Raw genomic sequence first — 17626 nt, 5'->3', positions numbered from 1 at the left:
TTTCTTTCTGCCTCAGCCTCCCCGGGGGATGGCTTGTGGCAGGGCAGCTGGCATCCCCTCCAGCTAGTGCTCAGAGAAATACACAGACCACAGTGAAAGTCACAGTGTCTTGTATGACCTAATCCTAGAAGTGACATGCCACCCTCTTTGCTTTGTTCGGCTGGCCACACACACAACCCTGGTTCAGTTCAGGAGAGGGTGGTTGGGTCCATCTTAGAGGCTGCCTTCCACAGATGTCAAATTTACGTGAAGACCCTGATCCTCTAATCCAGGGGATGAAGCTCTTGGCCAGTGTCTGGGATCTTCCCACATCCCCACTTGCCTCCATCTGAGCAGTATGTGCAGTTGGCTGTGGTCAAGCATGTGTCCTGAGTTAGGGGGCAGCAGCCACTCAGTGGTACCCACACCACCCGAGCTCAATATGACCAGGCACGTGGTTCCTAAATCCCTTCAGTGTTGGAATGGCTGCTGGGGGTTACAGGGAGCAGATAGTCCTGCCCTCCACCAAGCTTTATAGACCTGCCCACCACTGACGCCTGGCCAGGGGAAGTGCTGACAGGTGAAGAGGTCCCTGCTACAGTTGGGGGTATTTATGTAACAATGTTCCAGAGTGGGCAAAGGGCTTATGTACTTAGTGCATGATGGCTGTTTGTTATGTGTACTATGTAACACCATGTTTTACATGCTAGGACTGATCCCTAACTTAATGGGGCTTTGTTTCAGCTTAAGAGACCATTCCCCTGCCCACCAGCTAGTGGAGTTTGAGCAAACAGGGAATTGTAACTGAATTTGTACGAATGAAAAACATTTTGTCCTTGACCACTGTCCTAGTCTAGACCCTGTCATTGTGATACAATATATGGATACTGCCTGTAGCAGATTTCATTAGAGTCCAAAAGCAGTGGTTTTCAAAGGAGGCTGCTCATTAACATTACCTAAGGAACATTTCCCAAAAAATCAAATTTCTCAGCCTCTTGACTACTGAGAGTCATTTTCTAGAGGCAGGTCCCTGAAATCTTTTTTCTGTAGCTTTTAGGTTAATCTGAGATGTGGATGGATTGGAGAACTCGTCGATGTGAATGAAACTCTGAAAGGCATGAAGACATTCATTCATTGATTCCTTCACTTATTCATGGTTTCAGCAAGTAATCAGCAGTCTGGCAGGCACAGATCCAGGCTCTGAAGCTACAGATGGGAACATTAGAGGTTCTCCCCTTAAAGAGCTTGGAGTTTAATGGGGATTGTGAACAAATGAGCACATAATTACAGTGTACTGATAATCACAACAGCGAAAAAATAAGCCTGTAATTTTATCACTGATTCAGATATAGTGGGAATGATGATGAGCATATGAAAATGAGGCCAAGAAGAATGGCCCCCCCTTTTTCCACTGACTTCCCAAATAGGTCTTAATTGTGGAGATTTCTAAGGTCTCTGTTACCAAGCATCATAGGTAATAAATACAGTTGGTTTTTTAAAAATCGAAGTATAGTTAATTTACAATATTATATTAGTTTCAGGTATACAACAAAGCGATTCAGTTTTGTATGTATGCACATATTTTTTTTTATTATTTTCTGTTATAGGTTATTACAAGATAGTGAATATTGTTCCCTGTGTTAGTGAATCCTTGTTGCCTGTCTATTTTATGTGTAGTAGTATCTTTTAATCCCATAGTCCTAATCTGTCCCTCTCCCGTTCCCCTTTTCCCCTTTGGTAATCATAAGTTTGTTTTCTATATTTTTGAGTCTGTTTCTATTTTGTAAATAAGTTCATTTGTATTTTTTTTTTAGATTCTACATATATGTGATGATAGTACATGTTATTTGTCTTTTCTCTGTTTGGACTTACTTAACTTAGCATGAAAATTTCTAGGTCTATCCGTGTTGCTGCACATGGCAATGTTTCATTCCCTTTTATGGGTGAGTAATATTCCATGTGAATATAACCAGTCTTGGTTTTGGTTTTTAACCTGATAGTTTTATTTAAAATTAATTCTGCATCTTATTCTCATGGATAAGGTTATGTGAACTCAAAGCCACCAATATATATTGTCATCACCCTCATTACAATAATCATGTGTAGATGCCCCTTGAAAAGCCGTATGGGGCATTTTAGGAGACCTGGTTCAAACTTTGGCTCCACCGAGGCTTTGTGACCTTTGACACCTTGGCCACCTCTGCAGTTTAGTAAATGAATGAATTCATTGGACATCTATTGTATGCTAATTGCTAAGAGTACAAAAGCCATGCAGATATAGACTGACTGCTGCTCTGTTCTGAGGATGGTATGAACACTGATCTTTTCTCTTTTTTTGTCTTTTTAGGGCCGCGCCTGCGGCATACGGAGGTTCCCAGGCTAGGGGTTTAATCGGAGCTGTAGCTGCCAGCCTACGCCACAGCCACATCAAGGCAGGATCCGAGCTGCATCTGCGACCTACACCACAGCTCACGGCAATGCTGGATCCTTAAACCACTCAGCAAGGCCAGGGATCGAATCCGCAACCTCATGGTTCCTAGTCGGATTCGTTAACTACTGGGCCACGAAAGGAACTCCTGATCTTTTCTTCCACTCAGAGGTCAGTGGCCAGTATCCCCTTAACAGTGCAGAGAATTCATCTAGAGACTCTCAAAAAGCCCCCAGATTCACAAGTACCACATACTTCATTCAAAATAGAGAATAACAGAGCTGTAAGGTATGGATGTGGGAAGATTTCATTGCCCATGGACTTTGCAGGGAATGCCAGTCTATGACTTTTGTAAAACTCATGAGCTTTGAATGTGAAATTGGTCAGTGCCAAAGGTCTCTGTAATGATGACAGTAATACAAGTATGTTGCATCTGTTGTGTGCATGCACAATTCTAAATATTTTACATATATTGTTAACTCATTTAATAATCCTGTGGGGGAGGCACTATCATCACCCTTCTTCTACAGGTGAGGAAGCTAAGGTCACACAGCTAGTAAGTGATGGAGCAGGAGTTGGAACTGTGGCTGTCAGGCTGCAGTCTGTGCTCCTGACCACCGCTCCCTGCAGGTCATTGACCCACAGCAGTCTTTGCACACACTGCTTATGACTTTAAGTTTCAGGAGGTCAGGGTGCCCTCTGTCTGTCGCTGTCATTTTCCTAATGAGCAGTACACTGCTTAGCTAGCACATGGTAGGAGCTTGTCAACTTAGTGAATCATCTGCTTTTCCGATGACTGGTAGTGTGAAGGGCAGTCATTCTCAGCATCCCCGGGAGCACGGCAGTAAAATCAGTCACAGGATGGTCTGATCCTGGCACTGGGATCTTGTGCCTTGTCTCATCATAGCCTTGTGGGGATTAGTGAGTTGCTATCAGCAAAGCTACTATCTGCAGCCATTGGGCTTCCACCCACCAGCAAGGGGCATCCTGTGTCTAGATTAACATTATCTTCTTCCAAATGCCAGTGTGCCTCAACCCATGTCAAATGTCACTGGAATTGTTCTTCTATTTTCAATGAGAATTAAGTCATCCAAGAGTCACTGTCCACTGTGAGTCCTCCAGATGCTTGTTGGGTAAGTAGATTGGTGTGTGGGGCCTTTGTGTCCCCCTGCAAGGACGAAGGGGAGGACTTTGGTGCTGCATTTTGTTCCTCAGCTGTAAGAATTCACCTAGAAGCTACCAGAGGCCAGGGGAGTCTCTGCCTCCTAAGCTGGGCCTTGGAGAAAGGGCAAAGACAGAACGGGGAGGAAAGACCCCAGATGATCATTGAAGAACAGAGCCACTGGGTGACTTTCCACCTCTTTAGAAGAGAATGTCTTCTTCAGACACTGGTTAGAATAGTGCTTTTCAGTTAACTGGTGGCAGCCAAGGAGCCGGCGGAGGGGGGGGGCGGGGGGACTTCCCTTTCCACCTGTCTGATCTTATTTTTTTTTGTACAAGGTAAAATCAGAATGTTGCAGTATTTACAGTCACCCCCCACCCCCACCCCCACCCCAGCTGTCCGTTACATCTTTCACCGCAGCCCTTGCCTGCAGCAGGCGGTGCCCATTGGTGCCCTGGCTTTGCAGTGACTGGTCTGAAGCCTTTCTCACATACAGGTTGTCTGGTAGGAGAAAATGGCTTCGTCAGGGTATTAACGAGGGTTGGCCAAGTTGGCTGTTCTCTTAGAACACAGGTTAGAACACAGGGCATCTTCTTGGGGAACAGGAATAAGCCTAGACTCCTGGGTTGTCAGAATGTGGGGACCACTCTCCATGGGGCAGATAATCACTTCTGAGCCAGGTTTTAATCTGGAGCTACCTTTTATTTAAATGCCATCATTCTAGAGGGATTCTCCTGTCAATTTGCTTTCATATCTGGACGCATGTTAGTACTTAGATGTCTTTCCCTTCAGGTCTTTATGGCAGTGTTTGATCTTTGAACATTTCTGAGCAGTGTGGTTATTTTCCTCCTCTCATCCTAGAGCTGATTTTCTCTAACCAAGAAAAACCTTTTTAAACTCAAGAAACGGTGTTGTGACTACCACATTAAAGCACTCTTTACTGTTTTCTGTCACTGGCAGCCGACCTGAAGAATGTTCCCGTGACTGCTTGACACGAGTTGACTGTTAAGGAGATGGTGGAAAGTGGAGGGAGATTTCCTTGGGAGGTGAAAGCTCAGCTTAATTGACTCAGTTTTAGAAGAACTGTGACAATTCTAAATAAATGCAATAGGATGTGATGAGGAAGCGACCAGTAGGTAAACGTCTGCTATGGACACGTTCTTAAACCAAAAGCAGTGTGACTTGACTGATTTTTCACAGGAAAACACGCTGATTGCTCCCTGCTGCCATTGCCTTGGCAGCAAGAAAAGCTAGAGCTTGACTCTGAAGATCTTCCTGCTAAATAAGCTTTAGAGTCAGCAAATAGCCTGGTTGTGGGTTTAGGGAATTAACTTCCTTTGCTATACTCATTTTTTAAAATCTTGGTATCTTTAGGAGTTCCCATTGTGGCTCAGTGGTTAATGAATCTGACTAGTATCCGTGAGGATGAGGGGTTTGATCCCTGGCCTTGCTCAGTGGGTTAAGGATACAGCGTTGCTATGAGCTGTGCTGTAGGTTGCAGACGCGGCTCGGATCCCATGTTGCTGTGGCTGTGGTGTAGGCCAGTGGCTATAGCTCCGTGGCCTGGGAACCTCCGTATGCCGTGGGTGCAGCCCTAAAACAAAAGGACCAAAAATAATAATAATAAATAAATAAAAATGGAAATCTTGGTATCTTTAAAAACGGATTTGCCTGAAAAACCCAGTATGTTTGCTCAGCAGCTCTCTGACTTTCTCCTGCTTCAGATATAAATGGCCAAGGTGACTAGTGTTTGCATCCTTATCAAGACTGATCACTTCATCTTGAGAACTGTGGTGGGAGCAGCTTACCCTGCAGTTTCTCCTTGGCCCTAGCCACCTTCCATTTTGGCCACACACACACACCCCACTAGTCACTCACAGTTTGTTGTCCCTCGGGAGCCCAGCAGAAAGGGAGGAGGGAGACTGGCTTGCCTAAAGCTTATTTCAATGTCTTTTTCAAACCTCCAGCAAGCTGTGTGTGATCCTAGATCACAGTGAGCCTAAGCGCTTGCCTGACCTCCCTCAGATGTTTCACCTGGACATGCTGCTCCTGGGCAGAGCTGACTCAGGACAGGTGGACTGTCCACTGGAGTGGAGCTCTCTCATCGGGGGGTTGGGTTTTGCCCTTTTGTGTCCTGTTTGCTCAGTATTTCCAGGTTTGCAAATTTGGGGCTTTCTCTTGAATTTAGACGTGAGGCTCACCTCAATCTTAAAATGCTTAGTAAGTGTACCAGGAATGTGCCCCAGGCCATAGAAATAATCGTTTTATTATTATTATTATTATTATTAATTAATTTATTTATTTATTTTGCCGCATCCACAGCACACCGAAGTTCCCAGGCTAGGGATCGAACCTGCAGCATTGCAGTGACAACACCAAATCCTTTAGCCACTCAGCAACCAGGGAACTCCCACTTGGACATTCTCTTTTAATATAATTGATAGAGAACGACCAGCTCCAGTTAAGAATTTCTTAGTTAGGTACTTAGAATGAGGCACAATTGTAACACAGTTGGATAGTTACCAAAAATACTCCAAAGTTTCATAGCGGGAAGTGACTTTCACCTGCGAGTCTTTTGTAAAACGTACATACGTATAAAAGGAATTCTTCAAAATCTGTTCTAGCTTACCTGCCTCTTTTTCTACTCTTAGCCTGTTTTCATTGTCGTCCTTTCTTGTGTGTGGCCCTTGAACTAGTGAAGATTTTTGGCTGCTGTTGGGTTTGGAATTTTCTTTAATGGATCTGATTACTGCGCAGCATGACCTGTAATTCTGGGAAGCCCCATCAGTTGATGGGTGCCAGAGACTCCTGGTTAAGGAGGGCAAGGAAGTGATGCTCCTTGATGTCAGTATAATCTGCCTCCTAGGAAGTGCTGGCCATCTCCCTTCCTGTCGTCACATCAAAGAATGCCTTATTCTTTGGCTGCACTCAGGACCAAAGCTCCTCTTGTGTGAGCCCAATGCCTGGGCTTGGTCCCTGCTGGTACAGTTGTTCAGAGCAGCTGTGTTCCCGAGGGTGACTTGGGCTATTAAGAAGTGACGTCCCTGCCCACGTGCAGCTTGGAAGATGGGGAGCCACTGCAGTCAGGCAGGCTGCAGACCTGGCTGTGTGGTCAGACAGCTCTTGCAAAGTGAGTCATGCCGTTCCATGATCCCAGATCACCAGGCAGAGCGTCAAGGGCTTTGCAGGGCTCTGTTCCTTTAGAAAAGTACAAAAGAGGACAACATGGCCCCTGGCTGCTCAGCCAGTGCCCAGTCCACCCCACTGGGCAGGTCAGCCCAGCAAGAGGAGTGCACTTGCTGAGACCGTTTATCCTGTTGTATGCAGCAGCCAGGAAGCTGGAGAGGCCGCCACCTCCTGGGTCCCCTGCCTAGCCTGCTGGGCCATGTGCTCCTGTGCTAGGGGGATTGATTTCTGTGGACCCGGCAAGTGGGCAGAGGAGGACAGTCAGCCAGTGGCTCTGGAGCTCCAGAGTGGATGGCCAGAGCATCCCAGGCCCTGGGCCACTACCTGCAGCCAGCCCCTGCACTGCAATGAGGTCCCTGTCCCTCTGCTCTGTGGTCCCCTTCCCCGGTCGCCTTCCCCAACTGCATTTTCCAAAGTAAATTCCTGCTCTATGATCCCATCCCCTTTACCCTGCTTTACTCTTCCTTTCAAACAGTTGCTTTACCTAACATGTTTTATGTGTGCCTCTTCCTGCCCCAGCCTGGAATTTTCCTGTCTACTGCACCCATCCGAGCCTTTGTGCCTCCGTGCCTAGCACACGGCAGGTACTTGGTAAGCATGTGGCCCGGATGAGAGATGAATCTGTGGTGTCAGGGTGTGTGGCCAGCTGCACAGACCTTTGGTGGAGAAGCTTTGGCAACCTGTGTAAAAACAGACAGCCCTGCCTGAGGAGGGTGTGGGACACGTCCAGTCGTGGGCACAGACGGGGGAGAGTTTGGGGAAAGCAGCGAATGTGACCACATCCAGACCAGGACTCTCCTGGTCGGGGACCCGTGTCCCATGTTTTTTCAGCATTATGTTTAGGTTATAATGAGTAACTCTGTCTGAAAATTAGAGTTCTTGTGATTTTCTGTGTAGATTCTTTCAGAGCATATTTTGGTAGCTCTGTTTCACCTGTTCCTAAGTTTGGTTGTGAGATGTTCTGGAAGGCTAAAAGAGGAATTCTCAAGCTGAGAAGAAATGCAGTCTGAGAACAGATGTGCCTTTTTTGGCAGAAGCTACCCATGCATGTGCTTTTGCGGAGAAGGCATGCCCTGGGGTTGCCACCTCCCGTGGGGCCCAGGACGGGGTCGGATCTGGATCATTCAGGACAGGTGGCCTGTAGCAGGCTCAACAGGATCTCCATAGCCCACGTTCCACAGTCACTTTTGGGAGCTGGTGCTGAATTCAGTACTCTTGGCCTGCAGTTCTACCTTGTGTTGAGCCAGGCTGCTTTTCTGTTGCCCTGGTGTCATTGTTGTCGTCTTTGTGCCATAGGTCATTTACACCCGTTCCTGAGCCTCGGTTTTTTTCCAAGTCCTCTGATGTCCTCCCTCCAGCTCCATTCTGCAGGAATGACGCCCTTCCTGCTTTGAGCAGGTGTGTCCTGATGTTTAGAGTGCAGAACACTGTTCTTTGCTAGGACTTTTACAGCCTGATAGTCACATGTAAATGCATCATTCCAGCACCTGCTCTTTTTGCAAAGTGGGTTGGTTTTGGTGTTCAGCACCTGCCTTCTCCCCAATTATGAACATCTAGTCTGTTCCAGGCCTCCAGGCGAGCTCCTTGTGTTTATCCCTATTAGGTGAGCCTTTGTACACAGTAGGTATTTAATTGGTACATTTCGGCCTTGACTTTGGTGCTGAGGTAATGCCTCCCACTGACAAATCCTCTCCCCCACCTTCTGCCTCTGTCCCCTGGGGAGAGTTAGGATGTGCAGAGAAGGTTGTGGGCTCACGGGTGGCATTTAGTGGGCGAGGCACATGGGTGGCTGATGGCGTCCACTGAGGAGTGGAATGTGCAGCCCACATACAGCAGGAAAGCTCTAGTGGAGGGCTTGCTGTGTGCCAGGCCCTGCTCAAAGGACCTTATTAGGACTAGTGTTAAAGCATTTGTTCTTCCTAACAGCCTAAGAGGCAGTTACTTTGTTATCCCCCCACGATGTTACAGGTAGGATGTTAAATAACCTGTCCAAAGTCATATTCCTAGTAAGTGGGAAAAAATGGATTTCTAGCCCAGATCGTCTAATGCAGAGCCCAGCATTGGTTAACCACTACCAACCTGTTATGCTCTTCTGCCTGCTCTCAGCCCCTAGCTTAATAGTTGATGACTTTATGTTTAACTCGACCCATCAGTGAGCTATGTATGCATCAAGTAATAGCAGGATCTAGATTTAAAATGTCTCTGGGGGAAGGTCAGTATGTCCCTAGTGAGCAGCTTGTCATCAGTAAATCAATCTGGTAATTGTGGTGTTTACCTTGTTCCTCCTTGATTCCTGTCTTCATTTGTGCTTTGTTTTTTTTTTGTTTGTTTGTTTGTTTGTTTTTAAGCTTTTTAGGGCAGCACCTGCCGCATATGGAAGTTCCTGGCCTGGGAGTCTAATCAGAACTGTAGCTGCTGGCCTATACCACAGCCATAGCAATGAGGGATCCGAGCCACATCTGCAACCTACTCTACAGCTCACAGCAACATCAGATCCTTAACCCACTGAGAAAGGCCAGGAATCAAACACACATCCTCATGGATGCTGATCAGGCTGAGCCACAACAGGAACTCTTTCATTTGCTTTTGATTGAGGTGCAGGCAGCTCTGTGCTCTCCAGGTTCAGTTGACCCTTGAACAATGTGGGTTTGAATTGCACAGGTCCACTTATATGTGAATGTTTTTTGATAGTCCACACCCCAGCACCACTCGACATGCCGGTGGTTGGATCTGAGAGTACAAAGGGACTTCGGGTTTGGAGGACTGAGTTACACGCACATTCTCACCTGTGTGCAGCATGGGTGCCCCACCCCTTGTGTCATTTGGGGTCAGCTGTAGTAGCCTTCCATCCATCCCTCTCAAAGTTAGATTGTATTAGGGTGGTTGAGATTTTATAGGAACATGTTCGTTGTCTTCCAGAACTTTCGGTTTCTTGGTGATTTTCAATAGGTGATGAAAAAATAATTAGATGTGGGTAAATTATTTTTTAACTGCAAGACTTCTAATAACCTTTAGTACATGCATTTCACATCTAAGAATGGACTCTTTTTTTCATTCAGGAGATGTAAAGCTCAGCCAATTTCCTTCAAGATTTTCTAGAATTTCTGTCCCCTGAAGAGGTTCACTCTGGGGAAAGAAATGGCTCAGGACCAGAATGGTCTTAGGAATGAATACATTATGGTAAAATGCTGTTTAATTTTTGAATTTCAGAAGTGAACTAGTGCCATGTTTGTGTGTCTGATTGTTGGCACTTGGGGGTGTGGGAGCTGCTGGCTTCTTATTTCCAGCCCCAGGCTGAGGGAGCCTTTCACCTCCCAAGTCTTTCCCTCCCCCCACCCCACCCCCCAAGGCAGGATAGGTATGGGGACAGAACTCTGGTAGCTGCTGCTTTAAAGGTGTCGGTGGTTCCACCTATCTCTCTCACAGCCAGGCTGGACTGACTCAGTTGTAACTACTAGAATCCATTAGGTAATTTCGTGGCTAAAGTAGTTTTATCCGTGAAATTAGCCAGAGGACACAGATGCTTCACTGTGTCAGGCCAAGGAAGAGATGTTATGTTAAATGATTAACTACCCAGCTGAAACCAACTTTGCCTTTGCCCTTGGAAGGTAAAATATTTGTAGTTATTTCCAGGAGTAATGACCAAGAAAGTTAAACATATGCTTACTAACTTTATAGAAAACCTAGTCAATAGGCAGATGAAAAACTTAGCTACCCTGCAAAGGTGAGTCTTAAATGGGGGGAAAGTAAGGAGTTCTAAAATCTTAGGTATGGGGGCAGGTCTGTAACTGCTGGTAGGAGACTGTTGCCACGTTGTCGTTGGAAATCTGGTAATAAATACCCTACTCAGTATAGTAGTGTTTTTCTAGCTTTTTTTCTTCCTGCAGTCACCACAGTTACGAATGTATTTTACATCATAGCTGAGTGCATCATACTCATAAATGATACACTGACACCAAAGATTCATGACAGTATTTATCAATAAGTGATTCTTAGGGTCTGTTTGTTATTTTTAGTGCAAAGTTGACTTGATCATCTATTAATGGGTTGCAACCCACATTGTAGAAATACCCTTTTGACGGTGATTTTCTTTTGTGCTCCAAAGAGAGAAATCCCAGGAAATATACCCAAGAAATGGTACCAGTAGCTTCTCATAACAGTGGGGCTGAGGGATTGTGTTGGAGCAAAGTGAGGGGGTTTTCTCACCACCTCTTTTCATCTTAAGTGAATTTTTACTGTGGACATGAAGTACTTGAAGACAGTACTTAATAAAAGCACCCCGCAGAGGAGCCGCCTTCTCCCTGTGGCTGTCCTGTCTGCCTGGATGGGCTCTCCTTCTTCTGCCCCCTTTCCCATCCGGTTTCATCCTTCTTCCCGCTGAGATTTCAGCTTCACAGACAAGAGTTGACATGCGCCTGAGAAAAGGAGCACAGAAAACTTGCGCTTCATTTAGAAAGTGAATTCACGGGGTTGTGTCTTTCCTTCTGATTTTCGAATTAGAACTAGCACCTAAGTTACTTTTGTGAGCTTTAAAAAAAGTTGTTTTAACATAAAGAACTTAACCTTGTCCAGAGCATGTTCTTTGAAAAGAATGTGTTCTTGTCATTTTGGAGAAGATGCTATATAAAAAGCATTTTGAGTGGAGATTAATCAATGTCTCTTTTTCTTAATAGGTCTTAAGATGGAACACTTCGATGCATCACTTAGTACCTATTTCCGGGCATGGCTTGGCCCCCGAGGTAAGGTGGTTTTGGGTCTTGCTTACCTTACCCCCCCCCCCCCCCCCCCCGCCCCGGCCCCTTGTTCTAGGCACTTGTAAATGTTACATGAAGACGTTCTAGAAAATATCAGCATTTTCCACTATTAGAGTAACCCTTTGTCCTGGATACCAGGGACTTGGAATCCTCTGAGGTGAACTGGTGCAGGATCCCCTGGCTGCCAGAGCAGAGACAGAGATGCTGTGACCCTCTGCTGACTGCCTCTAGAGCTCAGATTATGCTGTGAAGCTTGTAGCCTGAGAATGCCATGGATTTTATTGCTCTTGGTACTGTGTTTTCCTCAATTCTTATGCATCTTCAGCTGAAACTGATTTGCAAAATGCACCCTTGCAGTAGGAGTTTAAAACTCTGCCCCTTTCACATTTCGAAGGGCTTGCTTATGTCCTTTGATGTTGTGTCCCATCAGTGGGTGGGCATACACCCCTGAGCTCAGGTCTTATCCTCCTGGTTTTTTATTATCTTTCAGGAAGTAAGTCAGCTCCATAGCACACCTTCTTTTCATATCATCTACAATGTCTTACCTGTAAAGAAGGAACTTTTTAGGTTCACAGAGAGACACAGGAAGACAACAAGAGGCTTTGAAATGCATGAAAAGATTCTCAGTTTTGCTCATGGTTTTTAAAATACAAAAGAAAACAAAAGGAACTTCATCTGTTAGTACGGCAGAGATGAAGTAAGGCTGGTACCGTCTGTGATGATGGTGAAGATGTGGAGAAAGGACCTAACTTGGGGAAATCTCTCTGGAGGGCAGTTGTGTTTTGTGTTGAAATTAAAATGCACATGCTCTTTGACGCAGTAAAGATGTATGTAGGATATTCCCTACCAGCATTGCTTGTCAAAACTGGAAATAACCTAGATGTCCATCGGAAGGGGACAAGTTGAATTCTAGATTGAGTAAGTGTATAGCCCATGGGAAGGAACAAGCTAGGTCCATCTGCCTGTGTTTGTGTTGGGACAATGCCTTCTTTCAGCTTTATGGGACCCAAAAAAATCCAGCTTTATGAAATAGGAGTTCCTGTCGCGGCTCAGTGGTTAACAAATCCGTGAGGATACAGGTTCGATCCCTAGCCTTGCTCAGTGGGTTCAGGATCTGGCAATGCCGTGAGCTATGGCATAGGTCGCAGACATGGATGGATCTGGCATGGCTGTGGCTGTGGCCAGTGGCTACAGCTCCAATTTGATCCCTAGCCTGGGAACCTCTATATGCAAAGGGCGTGGCCCTAAAAAGACAAAAAAAAAAAAAAGACTGAAATACAAATAAAAAATATTAACTTAGATTACGAGCTCTGAGTTATTTCACGGGCTTTATGATGTTAGCCACGGCCCATCGGTTTTACCACTTCCTACCTTTCATCCTCAGTATATTGCAACTCCGTCCTCAGGGTGGGTCTCCCACTTTTTGTGGCTGCTGCAGCTCCAGGTTGCATTTCCAGAAGATGAGGAAGAAATCTGATCATTTGCATGGTTTTAAGGATGAGGAAACTTCCCCAGAGCCCTTCAGAAACTATCGTCTCCTCAGAGCCCAGTGGCCATGGTCCCTCCACCTGCCCGTGTCTGAACCAGTCACCAGGCAGGGAGGGGGTTAGAGCTCTGCTGTTGCCTCAAGCCCTAAGGATTTACTGCCTGGGCCAACCACCCAGGAAGTACTTGGATGCTTGGTGATATGGAAATATAAAGAGCTATTATAAAATTAATTAATTAATTTATTTATTTATTTTTGCTTTTTAGGGCCTCATGCACGGCATGTGGAGGTTCCCAGGCTCGGAATCAAATCAGAGCTACAGCTGCCAGCCTATACCACACCCTATACCACAGTTCCTGGCAACACCGGATCCTTAACCCACTGAGCGAGGCCAGGGATCGAATCCCCAACCTCATGGTTCCTAGTTGGATTCGTTTGCACTGCGCCACGATGGGAACACCTCTTTATTTATTTTTTAAAGATATTTCCTTCTATCTCATTATTAATATTGTGTGTGCTTAGAATATTATTTGATTTTTTTCTCATGTCTTTTGGCTCCTGTCTGTCAGTCTAACTTTGACATAGCCATGAGACCACTTTTGCTATCCACTGAGATGAATGCATGCGTTATGTATCTTGAGACACTGTTGGTGCCTTTTTTTTTTTTTTTGGTCTTTTTAGGGCCACACCTGTGGCATATGGAAGTTCCCAGGCTGGCGGTCCAGTGGGAGCTGTAGCTGCCAGCCTACACCACAGCCACAGCAACAAGGGATCTGAGCTGCATTTGCGACCTGTGCTGCAGCTCATGGCAACATGGGATCCTTAACGCACTGAGTAAGGCCAGAGATGGAGCCCGCATCCTCATGGATTCTGGTCGGGTTCGTCACCACTGAGCCACAACAGGAACTCCAGTTATAAAATTAAAAAAGCAAGGAACAGACAGCTTTAACTTAAAAAATGAGTGGTTTTTGTGTGTGCACTTATGGTGCTGGTGATATGTAGATGCACACAAACTTATGTGACAGTCTGATGTTAGTTCTGAGTAGGAACTTATTTTCCCAGAATTGACAGCTTAAGGCCCAGAGCTGAAAACAAAGAGTGTTAAGAATCCCCTTGTGGGAGTTCCCGTCGTGGCGCAGTGGTTAACGAATCTGACTAGGAACCATGAGGCTGCGGGTTCGGTCCCTGCCCTTGCTCAGTGGGTTGACGATCCGGCGTTGCCGTGAGCTGTGGTGTAGGTTACAGACGTGGCTCGGATCCTGCGTTGCTGTGGCTCTGGCGTAGGCCGGTGGCTGCAGCTCCGATTTGACCCCTAGCCTGGGAACCTCCATATGCCGCGGGAGCGGCCCAAAGAAATAGCAAAAAGACAAAAAAAAAAAAAAAAAAATCCCCTTGTTAAGTTTGCTGGAGCAGCCTCTTCCTCGAAGGCCTCTTTTTTTTTTTTTTTTTTTTTTTTTGTCTTTTTGTCATTTCTAGGGCCGTATGCATGGCATATGGAGGTTCCCAGGCTAGGGGTCTAATCCGAGCTGTAGCTGCTGGCCTACACCACAGCCACAGCAACGCCGGATCCTTAACCCACTGAACAAGGCCAGGGATCGAACCAGCAACCTCATGGTTCCTAGCCGGATTTGTTAACCACTGAGCCACGATGGGAACTCCTCGAAGGCCTCTTAGAAGCACAGTTCCACGGACCAAACAGTAACCCCCTCCAACACCCCATCCTGGCATCACTGGTGGAGAGAGGGTGGAGATATCTCCCTCTGAAGCCAAGAGAAGAAAGAAGCACTGGGGGAACTTAGAGGGTCTGCAGGAAAGGAGGCTGACAGCGGTTCCCCAAGTGGACAAATGCTCTACTTAACCTCTACTTGTCCTACAAAGTCAAAGGAAAGCATTGGAGAGAGTAGCAAGATGTCCTGGTCAGGTCAAAGAAGGGGCCAGGACTGTCCTCACTTAGCTGCTGCTGCTTAGACAATAGAGGAGGTGAAACTGACCTGTCCTCTGAGCTCCCCCTGGGCCTTGGAGGGTGGATAGATGGAGGGCAACAGGTGTGGGGCTCACCGTAGCAGGATGCAGGGGGGACTATGTTGCAGAGTCAGCTAGAGGATGGACTCTCTCAGGGGACAGATGACACCTGGGGGATCTGAGTGCCAGCGAGTTTGCTCCCATCCAGGAGAGGGCTGTCAGATTGCCAAGGTAGCTACTTGGAATGAGTTTTCCTTTTCCTTTCCCGTCCTTTCTAGAAAAGGGGAGGTTCCTCCTCCACCAGTAATTTCCTGGAATCAGTGTCGATCTTCTCTTAAACAGTCACTTATCTGGTCATTGCCTCTTTACCCTCACTTTAAAAAAAAAAAAAAGTCATCGTCCCCTCTGCTGTTGACCACAGCACTCCTAGCAGACACTGCTGCGATCACAGAGCTGGCTGAGTGGCACATTTCCTGAGTCCACATACATGGGCAAATTTGCTGACACGTGGCTGAAATGGAGGACTTTGGAGCCCCAAGACTGCATTGCTAGGGTTTCGTTGTCCCTTGCGTCATTCAGCAAGCCTAGTTCATCAGTCATGTTAATGGAGATTTGAGCTTTCTCTTTGTTTTCTTTAAGAGACTTTAGAAAGGTTTTTTTTTTTAAGTATTTTTCTTAGCAAAACCCATGAAAAATTTCCACGTCGTTATTCAGAACATGAATGACAGTGTCACTTTGCAGGCTGTATATTAAAGACTCACTTCCTCTTCTAGTCGCTTTTCTGTTACCTGAAGAACAACTGTAGTAGGTGATGACTGGAAAAGTGTGGTTAGAGAAAATTTCTAATGTTTGAAAAACATCGTGGTTATTTTTGTATCTGCTTTATCAATCACTAAATGTTTTTCTTTTCTTCTTTTCCAGATCTCAGAGTAAAAGGATGGTTTCTTCTGGACAATTACATCCCTACTTTGGTCTGCTCCATCCTATACTTGCTAATTGTGTGGCTGGGACCAAAATATATGAAGAATAGGCAGCCATTCTCTTGCCGGGGGATTTTGGTTGTGTATAACCTTGGACTCACACTGCTTTCTCTCTATATGTTCTATGAGGTAGGTGAGGGGCAGCCCGGTCTCGTCTCACTTAAATGGACATGCCGCCATCCTGAATTGTGTCTCTAAGTGCATGCGGGGAGAGAACAGGGAGGGCAGGTACAGTAATGCGTTGCGAGGATGTTCTAGAATCGATTTTTCAAAATGCCAGAGTTATTTGTACAAATACGCCTCCTGGAATATCTAACATAGCAGGCTTTGCTATTGATTCTTTTGTTATTTATGTTTTGTATTACACTTAGAATTAAAATAAGTATTTCAGAAATACTCTCTTGCAAGCAAAATACAGAGTGGAAAATGAACAGAACATGAAAAACACATCTGTGAGCATCGTATTACTAAGCATTTAATAAATGCCTGTTTTCTGTTTGGAGGTAGAGAGAGAAAGTGGGCAGGGCTTGCATTTGCTGTGTTTGTGATAAATCAGCGTCTCTGTCCTGATCTTGTCACTGTAAACAGCTTGAAGATTTGACAGGTTATTTTTTTAAAGCTTAGAAGAGTAGATAGTGAGGTCTGCTTTAAGGGTTTGAATGGCCTGCGTAAGAGGCCAGATTATTTTTTTTGTCTATATAATAGGGATGTTGAAAAGCAAATTTGATGATCTCCACGGCTTAAGTAAGAGTGAAAGACACGTTGGAATCAACACATAGGTCTCACCTGTTTTGATAGTCTAGTCATTTAGCCTTTAAAGTTAGAAGGGAAGGAAAGCTCCATCTGTGCTAAGTACAGTTTGTGTACGTTTTAGGGGCAAAACTACTCCCTTCAGGTTATAACACAAAACTGCAGCCGAATCTCTGGGGTGGAGAATTAAGCCTTATGTAAAACAAACACTTTTTAGTGCTCCTTTTTAACCTTCCATGTGGCTTTAATTCTCCAAGGAGTACTGAAAAAGAGGGGAGAAGTCAGTACAGATCTTAGAGTGAATTCCTCCTTGGCCTCTGGCTGTGCAGGGATCCCTGTGTGTGTGTGTGTGATGGTGTGATGCAGGAGCAGCGGGAGGCACTGTGTCTGACTGTCATAGGCGCTGTGGTGGGGGAGGGGGGGCGGGGGGGGGCAGATCTGGGTCTGGTTCCCCCATGTGTATTTTCCTAAACCAAGGTAAAGATTTATGACAGGGTGCTAAATGCTCCCATCACTGCTTTTGTGCTTGACATTCTGTGAAATGCTTACAACGCCTTTTTTGCTTCTTTTCTGTCCTATTCCAGAGCGAAGGCAGTTTAATTAGCCTCCGAGGTGGAGTTTACAGGCCCAGAGGCGGGGGCCGCACAGGAGTGGGCCCCTCGCTGTGCTCATTTCCAGGGACAAAACTGCAGCAAGCCATCAGGTGTCACAGAGAACCATCTGCTTTCTTGTAATTGATAGATGATAGAGCTGTTTCCTTAGGAAGGATGTAGAGTTTATTATTACACATGGCAATATTCTAGAGAAAAAGCATTTATGACGATTATACCTTGTAGAACTTAAGTAGATGCTTTATATGTTTCCCAAACCCTAGAAGTACAATGACAACTTCATCATAATTCACCTCTTAAACAGGTCCCTCTCTGGTAAAGAAGGGGG

General features: G+C 45.7%; 1 protein-coding gene across 2 annotated transcripts in view; it reads left to right on the top strand.

Annotated features, from left to right (window-relative positions):
- Window positions 1–17626, top strand: part of ELOVL5 (ELOVL fatty acid elongase 5) — a 72178-nt gene that overhangs the window by 34361 nt on the left and 20191 nt on the right. The window contains exons 2-4 of one of the 2 annotated variants that reach the window (XM_021098832.1): window positions 8052–8153; window positions 11429–11494; window positions 15879–16066. In XM_021098832.1, coding sequence (XP_020954491.1) covers window positions 11437–11494; window positions 15879–16066 — 246 coding nt within the window. In that variant the 5' untranslated portion in view covers window positions 8052–8153; window positions 11429–11436. The remainder of the gene's footprint in view (window positions 1–8051; window positions 8154–11428; window positions 11495–15878; window positions 16067–17626) is intronic. The other variant, XM_021098831.1, reaches the window with a different exon arrangement.

Source organism: Sus scrofa, chromosome 7 (genome assembly GCF_000003025.6).
Source record: "Sus scrofa isolate TJ Tabasco breed Duroc chromosome 7, Sscrofa11.1, whole genome shotgun sequence".
Taxonomy (NCBI): domain Eukaryota; kingdom Metazoa; phylum Chordata; class Mammalia; order Artiodactyla; family Suidae; genus Sus; species Sus scrofa.
This window is presented reverse-complemented; position numbering and strand designations above follow the sequence as displayed.